At 41.0% G+C, this 12,027-nt stretch overlaps 1 protein-coding gene across 1 annotated transcript in view; it reads left to right on the top strand.

Moving 5' to 3' along the window:
- The window catches only part of MEIS2 (Meis homeobox 2), a 171,972-nt gene that overhangs the window by 156,395 nt on the left and 3,550 nt on the right, over positions 1-12,027 (top strand). The window contains 2 exon segments of the mRNA XM_066321436.1: positions 10,354-10,412; positions 11,785-11,895. Of these exon segments, the coding sequence (XP_066177533.1) occupies positions 10,354-10,412; positions 11,785-11,895 (170 nt within the window).

A 12,027-nucleotide genomic window follows, 5' to 3' on the forward strand; every position in this document is an offset into this window, starting at 1 on the left:
TGACACATCGTTAATTACTAAGACATTAGACCCTCTGATGTGATGAAGTCTTGCCACTAGTATTGCAAAAATTATAGAGAAAACATTTAACATCTGCATCTTCAGAAAGAGGGATTTACATAAGCAGAATCTCCAGTACCCAGACAGTGCAAAGAGCAAAACACAAGGCATGTAGGGACTGAGAGGTTATTAGGTGTATCCGGATAAGAGCTATAACTTGGGAAAGGGGGAGGTGTATTTATACATAGTGTATTATTTATGCCCATTACTTCTAATTGCCTAACTCGTTCTCTTTCCTCTCACGTATACTTTAGTACCCACCAACCAAAGAAAGATGTCTACAGCTAAATATCTGCCAATTATTATGGACTTTTGCTTAATATTCTATTGTTCCACTGACAGCACAGTTTTTAATATATCATTTTATACTATCCTGTACATCATCATTTTCTTGCCTCCCTTAGGGCTCTGTCTGTGATAGTTCTTATTTATTTCCACAAGCTAACATATATGCAAAAGATCTTGTAGTCTTGATGTCGCCCCCATCACCCTTACCTCTTCACATCTTTGTTTTTGTAATCCTTTTTTGTCTGTTTTTAAAGTTACTCTATAAAGAAATGTGAACACAGCATGTGTGTGGACACAAACCAGGGTCAAACACACAGCTTCTCTCCTCTTCAGCAGTGTTATACTGCAGCCTTTTATTGTGCCCTGTAGGTTTGGGGTTTTAGCTAATAAACTTGAAAACAGATCATAAGGGAAATAAAGGAAAACTCTCTTGCTATACCAATGTGTGAGGCAGGACTTTAACAGCCTGTGTAGTAACAGATCACCTCACAGAATCTACTCATCACCTTCTAAGAGAATGAAAGGAGCATTGACTCTGGGCTGGCAGTGCTGCAGTCTGGTTAGTCGCATCAAATGCTATTTCTTACTGAGTTCTTGTTTTGCCGAATGCTTTTTTTGAGGAGAATTGCGGGAATGTAAGCTAGAGGTGCTTGCAACTGCATCACTGTGCTGAAACAGAACAGACATCTTTAGGATCCTAGTTTTCAAACTTTCAGCAGTGTGTTTCTATAAATATATTTTGGCTCTGTTTTTTTTTTAAACTGGGCTCTTTGGATCCAATTTCTTGACGTTCCCTGGTTGACAGGTAGAAAAATACACTTTTTCTTTTTCTTCAGATTTTAATAACAATGAAAAATTGTGCAAGATCGTGGTCAGGACAGGACAGTGGGTACAAAAAATAGTTATCTTAAGGCAAAATTTACTGTTAGGGAAAATGGAACATTCCTTCTGAACTCAAAAACTGGTAGTGCATGTGCAGGTTGGTTGTAGATGGTTGCTACAATAAGGCTTCTTTCATACAGGTGTGTTTATGCCCCAGGCTTGCTGGCCACAGTCCATTCCATTTACAGAAGCTGAATTAAACAATAACTACCGCATTGCAAAAAGAAGAAGGAAAAAAAAGGTGAGCGTCAAAGGAGATGCCTGAGAGCTTTGTTAGGGCCAAGAAAAACCCTGTTGCAGTTGTCAGAGCTTGTTGATGTTGCAGAGAATGGCACTTTTTTTTTTTTTTTTTTTTTTTTCTTCTGCTGGATTTTGTGGTTCTGCCTTAGGAAAGAAAGTAAAATGGAACGGAAGAACAAAGTCCTACTCTATAAATCAGCAGCTGCTCCTTGCCAGATCAAAGGAGTGACATTTTTGCTCCTGGACTACTTGTCCACTTTAGGTGCTTGACAGACAGCTAACAGCTGGCCTGTTACATAGTATAGGAGAGTTGGGCTACATCTTCTTCAGAGTAGATGACAAGCTAATCAGAGATACCCATAGCACGGGACATGTGAGTGCACCTTGATCTCTTCAAACATACCCACTACATAATTGCTAAACACCTTCATGCATTTTTGGCAAGTCGCTACTTAGGTAGTTTCCACTGAAACGTAAAAGGGAGAATTAGTGCCTTAATCTTATTTGATCAAGGAAGTTAAACAGATGTTAAATATGTTGACAACTCTCCCTTTTGGTCAATTTAGAACTGATTAAAAAGATTAATATGTTAAATATTGATAAGTTAAAAAAAAGGTGTAAAATACTTGAATATGGTATTATTCAAAACGTACACTTTCTTCAGGTATTTTTATAGTTACCTAAAATGAGGTCTCTTAACTCCTGATTGTGTTTTCAAGACTGTTGGACCCTAATTAGTTTTGAAAATCTTTTCCTAGGAGTTTAAGATAACAAATTAACACATCTTTAAATGTATGAGTTACTTAAGACTTTAGAGGAGATTTGTAGTCTACCTTTAACATGAATTTCTAAGTGCTAGGAAATCAAAGCGCATGCCAAATTAGCTAAAACTGTATTTAGCATCTCCACAAGATGTATGTATACAAACATGGAATTTTAATGTCTGTAGTAAAAATTTCAAAGTGATTCAGTTTCTAGCTGATTCCCATCTGCAATAAATCAAGTACAGGATGAGGTTAAATGCTATGGCTTGTGTCTATTGACTTTACATTTTATCTGTAAGATATGAATGGCTAAGGAAGTATGTCTGTTTGTCTCCTCCCTTCCTTTCAAGTATCTTTAAGAGATCATTTTTACGGTGCGTGGTAAAAAAAAAAAACATATATGAGTAACCTGATGGCACTGTCAAAAGAGGAACAGCCTCCACCTCCGGCGTGTGTTCTGTGATTTCAGGTGGCATGCACCATGTTTCCCACCAGGAGCCAAGGGGAGTAAGGGATGATCCGCTCCCAATTAGGCTGAGGTTTGCTGGGAGCCGGTGAGGAACACTGTGCCCACCCGCGACAGTGGCGAGTGTGGAGCGGCGGCCGCCCCGAGCAGAGGCGGGCCGGGCCATGGCGGGGCAGCGGCACCCCCGGCCCGGCAGCGGCGCTCTGGCCCCACCTCATGGCGCCCTGCTGCACAGCGGGAGGCCTCCCCTGGGGCCACCCGGGCTGCACCCCGAGGCCAGCCCGGTTCCGCGGCCGGGAGCGATGGCTCTTCCGTGACGGGCGCTGCTGCTGCCGACCCCACGGAAGGGCTGGGTGCGGCCTTGGCGCGGCGCTGTGAGGGCTGCCGGACTGGAGGGGAGCCCCCGCTGCGGCCGCGGCCTTTCCCTCCCTGCCGGGGACTGAACCCCCGCCCGGGGCGAAGGCAGGGCGGCTCCCCCGGGTTGTGCTCCCCGGGACAGCCACCAGGGCTTCCCTCGGCAGGGCCAAATGGCTTCTCCGCGCTCTTAAGGAGTGATCTGGCAACCGCGTTACACGTTTAACCAGCCGGATTTTCCTCTGAGGTGAATGTCCTGACAATTCTTATGATTTTATCACAAGGCTCAAGTTATTTCGTGTTAACTCGAGGTCCCAGCTCCAGGAGACAATGGTTATGTGACAATCTTTTCAAGTAAGTTTCTAGGCTTTGCGGCTGAGAAAAGCGTTTTAAAAATGTGGCGCAGCGAGTGAAAAACTCGAAAAGTAAACACTGGGAAGAGCGCTGTTTAAATTTCTCAATTTTTTTTAGGACAGTCTCACAGTTGCAGGACGAGCAAAATCATGATTTCCAACAATTGGCAGCTACAAATGGCAGGAGGTATTTTTAGGCGGTCCAACATAAACACAGAAGATGCGGCAGAAGTCTTTGGGATGGTTAGCACCTACCTCAGGCTGCCTCAGGCACTCAGCTAAGTTGTTCTCTGTTATCTTCTGGACTCTTCACCAAACGTGGATGGTGACTTAGGTCCTTTGAATCACACCTTTGGCGGATGTGAGGTGTCTGGATAAGCTTTGGAAAGTCGGTGTAAAAAGCCCTTAACCCCTCTTCTCTAACAAGGCTGTCCAAAACTAGGTGAAGCTTTGCCAGGGAATAAACCAGCCTGTCCCTCCCGCTTCCTCTCAAAAACAATCGCGTAACTGACTCCATTTCTCAATACTCGTGACTTAGGGAAGCCTTATTTAGATGGCTCATTTCCAGGTGACTAACTCAGCTTTTTTTAATTTCCTATAAGGAATGCTGCAAATAAGAGTTGGTAACCAGGTGTGGCATAGATTCAGTGAAGCATAAACAAGGGCTTTTTCAACTATTTTGTGCATACACATACTGAAGGACTCTTAAACCTGATTCTGTCAGTTTAGAATACATAGTGGAGGGAGAAGTTAAATAAACTTAAGATAAATAGATTTTACTTGCTCAGATAAAAGTTTAGGTGATGGACAAAGACTCCTGTAAGGCAGGGGGGTGGATATTTATAAAAGTGTTCCTGCAAATTAGTCTTTTCTAATGCATTATTTCAGACTGCTTTGAGCAGCTCATGACTTTTAATTAATTTTTTTTTTTATCTTCTTGGGAAAGGGGCAATTTTTCAGGTTACTTAGGAAAACATATTTTGTGATTCTTTCATTGTTTATTTTCTCTTTAAAATTAGGGCATTCTTGGGCAACAAGGGATCAGTGTAGCACATGCACTTGAGCTAAACACTATGTTCATAGTCCAAATACTGAAATATCATTTAGGCAAGGATTTATTTCCCCATCCAAGGTGAAAACGTTTGAATTACTTTTTAGAATGCATTCTTAGACTCTTACTCAGCAAAAACATTGAAGCAGGTGCTTAGATCCCATTTATTCTTCAAGCTCACCTCCCATTTGTGTGGGTTTAGTAAGAGTCGAGCTTCTCATGTACATTTGGCAGATTTTTGAAAAATTTTGCAAGACTGTTCCCCTAGGCTCCTAAAATTTTTTAAAAATTAATTGTTTTATTCAGATGGCAGCAAACAATTTGAACTCCAAATTAGAATTGCTATTGTGGCTTTATATTTTTGTTATTTCTGTGACTAACTCTGTGACAATGTTCATTCAGTACTTCTGTCCTTTTCAAGTCTAAGACTCAGTTTTAGCCCAAGACACAAAACTGAGTCAAAACTTTCCTTGTCATTAATCCTTTTAAAGAGCTGATTGTGAATTCTTCTCACAATTTTGTTTATGTCTCTGGTTTTCACATAAGGAATTGAGAACCGATTTATGCAGTGGCTGGTTTGTTAAATAAATTCAATATTTTAGCACCTCATTTTCAGGGATGGATATTTTAAGTGGAAATCCAGATTGAAGAGTGACACTGAAGGTTTGCGTTGTTCCCGGTGGCTCCATGTTGTTCCTCAGTTTCTCGTGGGGAGCAGTCTACGCTGCTGGGGCGGGAATGGTTCCGTTTGGCACCAGTTCATCTCAGACAAGATATTAGACATACAGACAAGTGATGGGAGTTAAATATCACTCTTTGCTTGAATTCAGATTAGGCCCCCAGTTGGGAACAAGTTATAGTTTCCTAAGCATTCATGTACTTCATCCCCCTGAAACAAGACCTGTTGTGACCCTACATACTTAAAGTGAATTTTCCATGCTTTCCATGATAGCCATAAAGTAAAGATGGAGATGTTTCTAATTCTGACTGCAAATCAGTACAGTCACTAACAGTTCATTTCAAGTACTAATCTTAAGCAGATTCAGTTATGGTGTGGTCATGGTGTTTCAAAATATAGATACAGTATGTATAAAAAAGACAGTGGAAACAACAACGAAATTATTTTTGAGTGTGCCAGATTTGAAGAAGCAGATTAAGAGATCACTATTTGCTATTTATTATCTTTTCACTGCAGAAATATGTCTCTATGATTTTATCAGAACATTATTTTATTATAAGAATAAAATGTATTATGCAAATTTGAGTTTAACATCATTTGGTATGACTTGAGATAAAATATGATAAATATATAGAGAATATTAATTACAGGACTTCCTATAAAGTACAGAATGCATATTTATTTTGGACAAAGAAAACCAAGTCTCTATTTGAAGAGATGTGATTAAATGCATGTATTTAGATTATATTGTCATGCTAATTATCAGTGGTAGGAACCAATTAGGACTAGTGCTACCGAATCACCAGACTACATTGCATATTCACTAGTGCATCTCTACTGCTTTACTGGGTTTTGCTGTAAGCAGATAAAAGCGAAATCACTTATTTTAAAAGTCCATATTGTTGTACCTTTTGAGCCAGATCTTGTTCATTTGTGCTTTCCTAAACTGTCCCGCAAAACTAACCAGAACTATTTGTGTGAGAAAGACAAACTGGCTATGGGACATAGATGTGGCTGCTTTAGCTAGCAGTTAAAGAAAAAATACAAGATTCAAAAATCCTTTCGATTCAAATGGCTATTGTTTGAATAAGCAAGGTTGGTAATCTGTCATTTGCAAAATGCTGGGAGTGAGTTTTTTATTGAGCCTGCTATGTCAATGACATGTATTTCTCAACATTACACACCTCATTTATCATTCTGGAATGAGGACCAAGTACCGTATGAATGTAGAGTTTGTGAAGGTATTGCCTCACAGCCCTGGAGGCTGATGACCCCTCTTTATCTACACAGCAGGTAAGGCACAAACAGTGGCAATGTGAGCTCTCTTTGCAGTCCCCTGCCAGTGTGCCTGACTGTTAAGCTGGGGGAACAAAGGAAAGATAGCATATGGATAGCAGATTGTAGGAGCGCTGAAAGAGGACTGAGGAAATCTATGTTGGGTGTGTGGCTTTGCCAAAGATCTCTTGTATGACTTTGGCCTTGTCACTAAATCTCCTTCTGTCTCTGTTCCCCTCTGCAAACAGGGAGAAGGCGTCTCTCCTCTCCCCCAGGCTTTGCCTGGAAATCTGTTCAGACTCTGAGTTCTCTTGGACAGTGTGCTTGTGAAGCATGGGGTGAAGTAAGACTGAGCTTCATTGGGTCCTCTAACTGCTGCTATCATAATAGGAATTACTATTAACAGCAGAGTAACAAAGAAGTCCATGTCTTTTTGATAGATTTTACTCATCTTTTCAGGCCATTCAATCTTTGGCCTCTGGGTGAAGGGTATGAACAAGGTAAGCAATTAGTGTCAGGAGCAGAGCTGTGAATTCTTCTTTTATAGGGTTCCAAATAATGCTGAAAACAGTGGCATTGGTTTTCTCTTTTTTCCACGTGTCTCTTAATGCCTTTTGAAGACATTTGTGCCTAAATAACATCAGGGTGTTTCTCCAACACAAACTGAAGTGCCTTGCAAAAGGCTGTATTTTGCTTTACCTTGGCCCTGGATATGGCTCTCTGAGGGGTTCAAAAACAGCCCTCAAAAAATGTAAAGGCTAGGGAAGGGACTCTGTTCTCTACATCTCTGTTATGCACTGTGCATATTTATGGGACAGCATAAGGAATAAATAATAAAGCACAAACACTGCATTCTGTGCCCTTGTCTACCAATTGTGCTGATGCATTGCATGATGTAGCTACTGCTAGTGAAACTAGGATTCGATTTTTAGCTTCACCTGAAATGTATGTCTGTTTTGCACCTGCAATCTTACAAATATAAATAATTTCATGTGTCATTTTTCAGACATACCCACTGGTGGGTATAACTGATGCTGTTTATGAGCAAGACTTTTCAGAGGAGCCATAGAAATGGAATTTCAAAATTGCCTGGATGCCTAAAGCCTGTTCTCCTATATCTTTCCAAGTATACATCACTGTATCTTCTCTCTAGAGGAAGTGTTGTTGATCTAGAGGACATTTCTTGCACCTGCTGTTATGCAGATGTGCAAAATAAAAATGGAGAAATTATGAAACCGGAAATCAAACACAAGAACTACTTTTCACAAGGAGAAATTGTATCACTTCATTGCGCTTCCCCCCCCCCGCCCATTGGAAAACAAATATGGAGGACTCACTTTTAGGACTTGAACTCCTATTTCCAAAACAACTAGTGAATTGCCTTTAGGTAGAGTTCACAGTGAAAGACTGGCTTTATTCACATCAGCTGGATAAAATAAGGCCACGCTCCTCGGGGACTGAATGGCTGGGTGAGATGGGGTTTTCAACAGCCGTCCCAAAGGCTTAGTCGGTGGAGACTGTCGAATATGTAAGGCTGGAGCACAGTATCCCAATCTCTGTCCTCAGAGGTAAAGCAGATGTCACCTGAAACCCTTAAGGATGTAGAATTTTCTTAATGCTCTGCCTTGTTGTGTGAGCCCATTGAAAGAACACTTCAGAGGACACCTATTTCTTACTAATGTAAACTTTCTGAGGAGTATCCAAAGATATGACCTCTGGGTGAACCTTTAACCTTCCCCTTAATTATTTGTTTGAAGACAGTGTGGAGTTCTCCTGCTGAGAGCCAAGGCCCATAATGCTTCGCAGCCCTGTGAGCAGGGATATGTGTGCAGGGAAGTGGAGAGGGACATAAATAAGGGGACCACCAGATGTAAATAATAAAAGTGGTTGGGGTTTAAAAAAAAAATAAAAAAAAAAAACACCCACACAAAAACGAAAGAGCAATTTGGTTTTCCTGAAGAGTGGCCTGGTTGAAAAAAAGGGGTTAGTAAGATGGAAAGTGTGTGCGTGTGTGGGGGAGTGTTTCTGTGATTTTTTACAGGCCTAAATAAGTGTTCATTCCATTCTTTAAAACCTTGCCATCTGTATACACCATTAGAAGCTCACAGGAGAAGAGAAAACAGTCTTATCAGGCTTTCCTGTTAATCTCTATTGGCCTTAACTTTAGCTGATAAAAGGCGTGCTGGATGGAGGAGGTTCAGGTCAGGCTCCATTTGGTCAGCACAGCAACATTACTGGAAAGTAACTCAGCAAATAAGTCCTATCGGAGACCTTTGTCTCTGAGGACGGAAACACACTTCAAAATCACAGAACTGGCAGTGATGCCTTCACTGTGCCACAGTCAGAAGGGAATAAACAAATATATTGACAGTGTCTGAGTTTTTATTTTAATACCTGAAGTCATGACTAATTCTGAGGCAGGATGACATTTCTGACAACTGAATGATACTTTTCCTAAAGAATAAAGAATGTCTTTTGGATGTAAACAGAAAGATGCAATAGAGCCATTTAGTGTTACTTGTAGCATTTATGCATCTGTCTAATGAAATTTCCACCACTGTGATTACAGAAGATGCAATCGAAGGTGTGCCGCCGTCCTTTATTATCTGCGAAGGAATTTAACCAGAGGGAGGGAGGGAAGCACGACAAAAGGCCTTGCGGAGTTGATGCTATATAAAGGCTAGCAATTTACTAAATGAGCAGATGAACTTAGTTTTCAGTTAACTGACTGAAAGACTTTGCTAGGCGTTGGATCGGGCCCAATGGCAATTATTGGAGGCTGTTTTGGATGATGGGCATGTTAGTATTTCTGAAGAGGATTAAACGCTAGTATTCGACTTCATTAGCACTCCTTAAGGGTCACCAGGCGAAAGCCTGAGCTGTGAAATAGCACACAAAACCTGCACGAAGGCTCCAAAGTGTTCTCAAACACAAAGAGAAGGGACAAAAACAAGTGTGGCTCCCGAGTGATAGAAAATTGCCCTGTTTTCAAAGATATTTTGTGAATAGGCAAGTTTCGAAATTATTTTAGGGAAATTAATTTAGCCTGTGCTGATGTGGATTGCTGCACATTAAGCTAATAAAAAATATGCAAGCACTTATTTTTGGATTACTAGCAAAATTAAATCCAGGCTCTGCAGCCAACTAACTGCCTTTACCAGGGCTCAAAAGCCTCGGCAACCACCCCAGTTTGAGATTTAAAAAAAAAAAAAAAAAAAAGGGTTATTTTGGGCCTAATATTAACCACATGTACCTGTGACTGGGGGTTTCTAACGAGTTGAAAGGTGCCTGAATTAAGGGCAGGCAGGCGGTCGCCTTGCACGGGGTGTCCCCGCTTGGACACAGAGGTGGCCCCCAGCTGGCACTGACCTCTAAACGACCCTCGCCTTTACAGGCTCCAACTGCAGGAGTTGAAGAGCAGAAGTCTTTCTGGGCCGGCACTTATTGCTGCTGCGCTGGTGATAAAACTTCAGACAGCCTAATTGATGGCTTTGCTGACCTAACGATACCTTGTGAAAGCACGGAGTGGCAAAGCCTGGTCCTCATTTATGGCCAGCTGCAAGGAGAGCTGGATCCCTAAGATGGAAAGGGGAAAAGAAAGTCTCTCAGACTGTGAACTTTAACCAGGATCTGAGCCACTTAGAAGAAGTTAAAGAAACAATTGTCTTTTAACACAAGTTTTCGGTCGCATTTACTTGTTCAAAGCCTTCTGGCAAATCCAGCTTTAAGCTGGCTAGTAAGATAAGCGTGTTACCGGTTACAATTTCTGAGCACTTAGAGGAAAATCCTTTAAAGTGAAATTATACTCTTTTAAAAAAGCAACGTGAAGCAAAACACATTTCCACAGCATGCTAAAATCCTGTCACTTTTAAAGCAGAGGTGTTCTCAAAACAGAGAAGCAAGCTGATGAAAGGACTTCTATTCTTTGTATTCTGTTGCAGGTTTATTAATGCCAGAAGAAGAATAGTACAGCCTATGATTGACCAGTCAAATCGAGCAGGCAAGTTTCAAGTAGTATCTGTATTCAAGTCCCACAGGCGCAAATCCTCATCAAGTTATTCTTCAGGAGTCCCATCACCTGGTAAATAAATGCTCCAAACCAGGCATTCTGGGAGATTATTTTTTTTTCTTGTGTCCCCAGAATTCCGCTGTAGGAAGCAACTTCGCTAATTGGTGCTAATTGGAGATTTCCCACCCTGACTCTACTGAAACTGCTTTTTATTTTCTCTCTGAATTGGTAATTGGGTACAAGTAGTAGTGCCACAAGCAGTTTGTTTGACTGTGAGCTCTTGAATTACTCATTGCTTGTCTGCATCCAATCAGCAGGACAATCTCATTTTCTTGCTACCCACAACTCCTTGGTGTATGCATTGCTTTTACTTCTGGAAGGAGAGCTGTAAAACTCATTGTATCCATTCATTTGCTTTGACTATTCACAATATGCTACTAATGTGACATGGTACCATACTGCCAGAAAATATTAAAAGATTATTACTTTTGTTTAAGAATGCACCAGATATGCTTCCAATGAAACATACGATTTTTATAACAATACCTTTTCTACATTTCTATTAAAGGATTTAGAATATGTAACACTTTACACAACAACTGGTACCATGTTTATCATTCCACTTTCTATTATGCATTTCCTCAGCATACTAGGGAGTTGTGGTTCCTAACATGAGGTTATGGGATAAAACTGTTCTCCATGTGGTGATGACTGTTGTCACTAACAAGGGCTTTAACTTGATGATGATTTCGCCTGCTGGTTCACTTTAAAGGTTTTTGAAAAAACTATCAAGCCTTTGGGAAACTCTTCCCATGTAGCAGTAAATTGCTTTTTCATTAACAGGTAAAAAAGGGGAAAACACTAACTCAACTAAGTATGCAAAACCTTAAGCCAAATGCAGTGTATACATAAATAGGAAAAGCCCCATCCAGAATTTCCTTACTCTTTCTAGAGTAGGCGAGAGTAGTTTTACAAGTTCTATTAAGTTTCATCATAAATAGCCTATGTCACAAATGCCAGATTCACAACTTGGTGTAATTAGAGAGGAACAGAATAGGTACTTACTTCATTAAGAAAAAAACACATAGCGCTTCAACGGGCTTCCGCTGTTTTGCATTAAAGGTAAGTAGAGAAACAGATCCTAAGCAAGTGAACTGACTTGACAAACTTGTTTATTGGGCCCCCTATAGCATTTTTATTCTATAGTCCTGGTAACATAATCAGCTCATAAAAAGCACAACCTGAGTTTAAAGTGACAGCCAAGATATTGTATATAGCGTTTCAGTGCTGAAGCTGGAACAATTGCTGATTGTTTGGTATGTCTTCTCTTCTTTCTCCTGTGTCCACGATTGACTACAATCAGGTTTTCTTCTTGATCCTTCAGTGAGCCAAGGAGCAGCGTATAGTCCAGAGGGTCAGCCGATGGGAAGCTTTGTGTTGGATGGTCAGCAGCACATGGGAATCCGGCCTGCAGGTAGAGTGTTTGTGTCCTCTGCACTGCAGCTGTGCAGCTGCAGCCTACTCTCCCCCATTGCTCTTCACCAACCTCACGTCTTACAGCTCCCTTCATCGTAAGGACTTCACATTTGCCTGCCTTGCTTCTTCA

The sequence above is a fragment of the Sylvia atricapilla genome, chromosome 6 (genome assembly GCF_009819655.1).
Source record: "Sylvia atricapilla isolate bSylAtr1 chromosome 6, bSylAtr1.pri, whole genome shotgun sequence".
Classification (NCBI taxonomy): Eukaryota; Metazoa; Chordata; class Aves; order Passeriformes; family Sylviidae; genus Sylvia; species Sylvia atricapilla.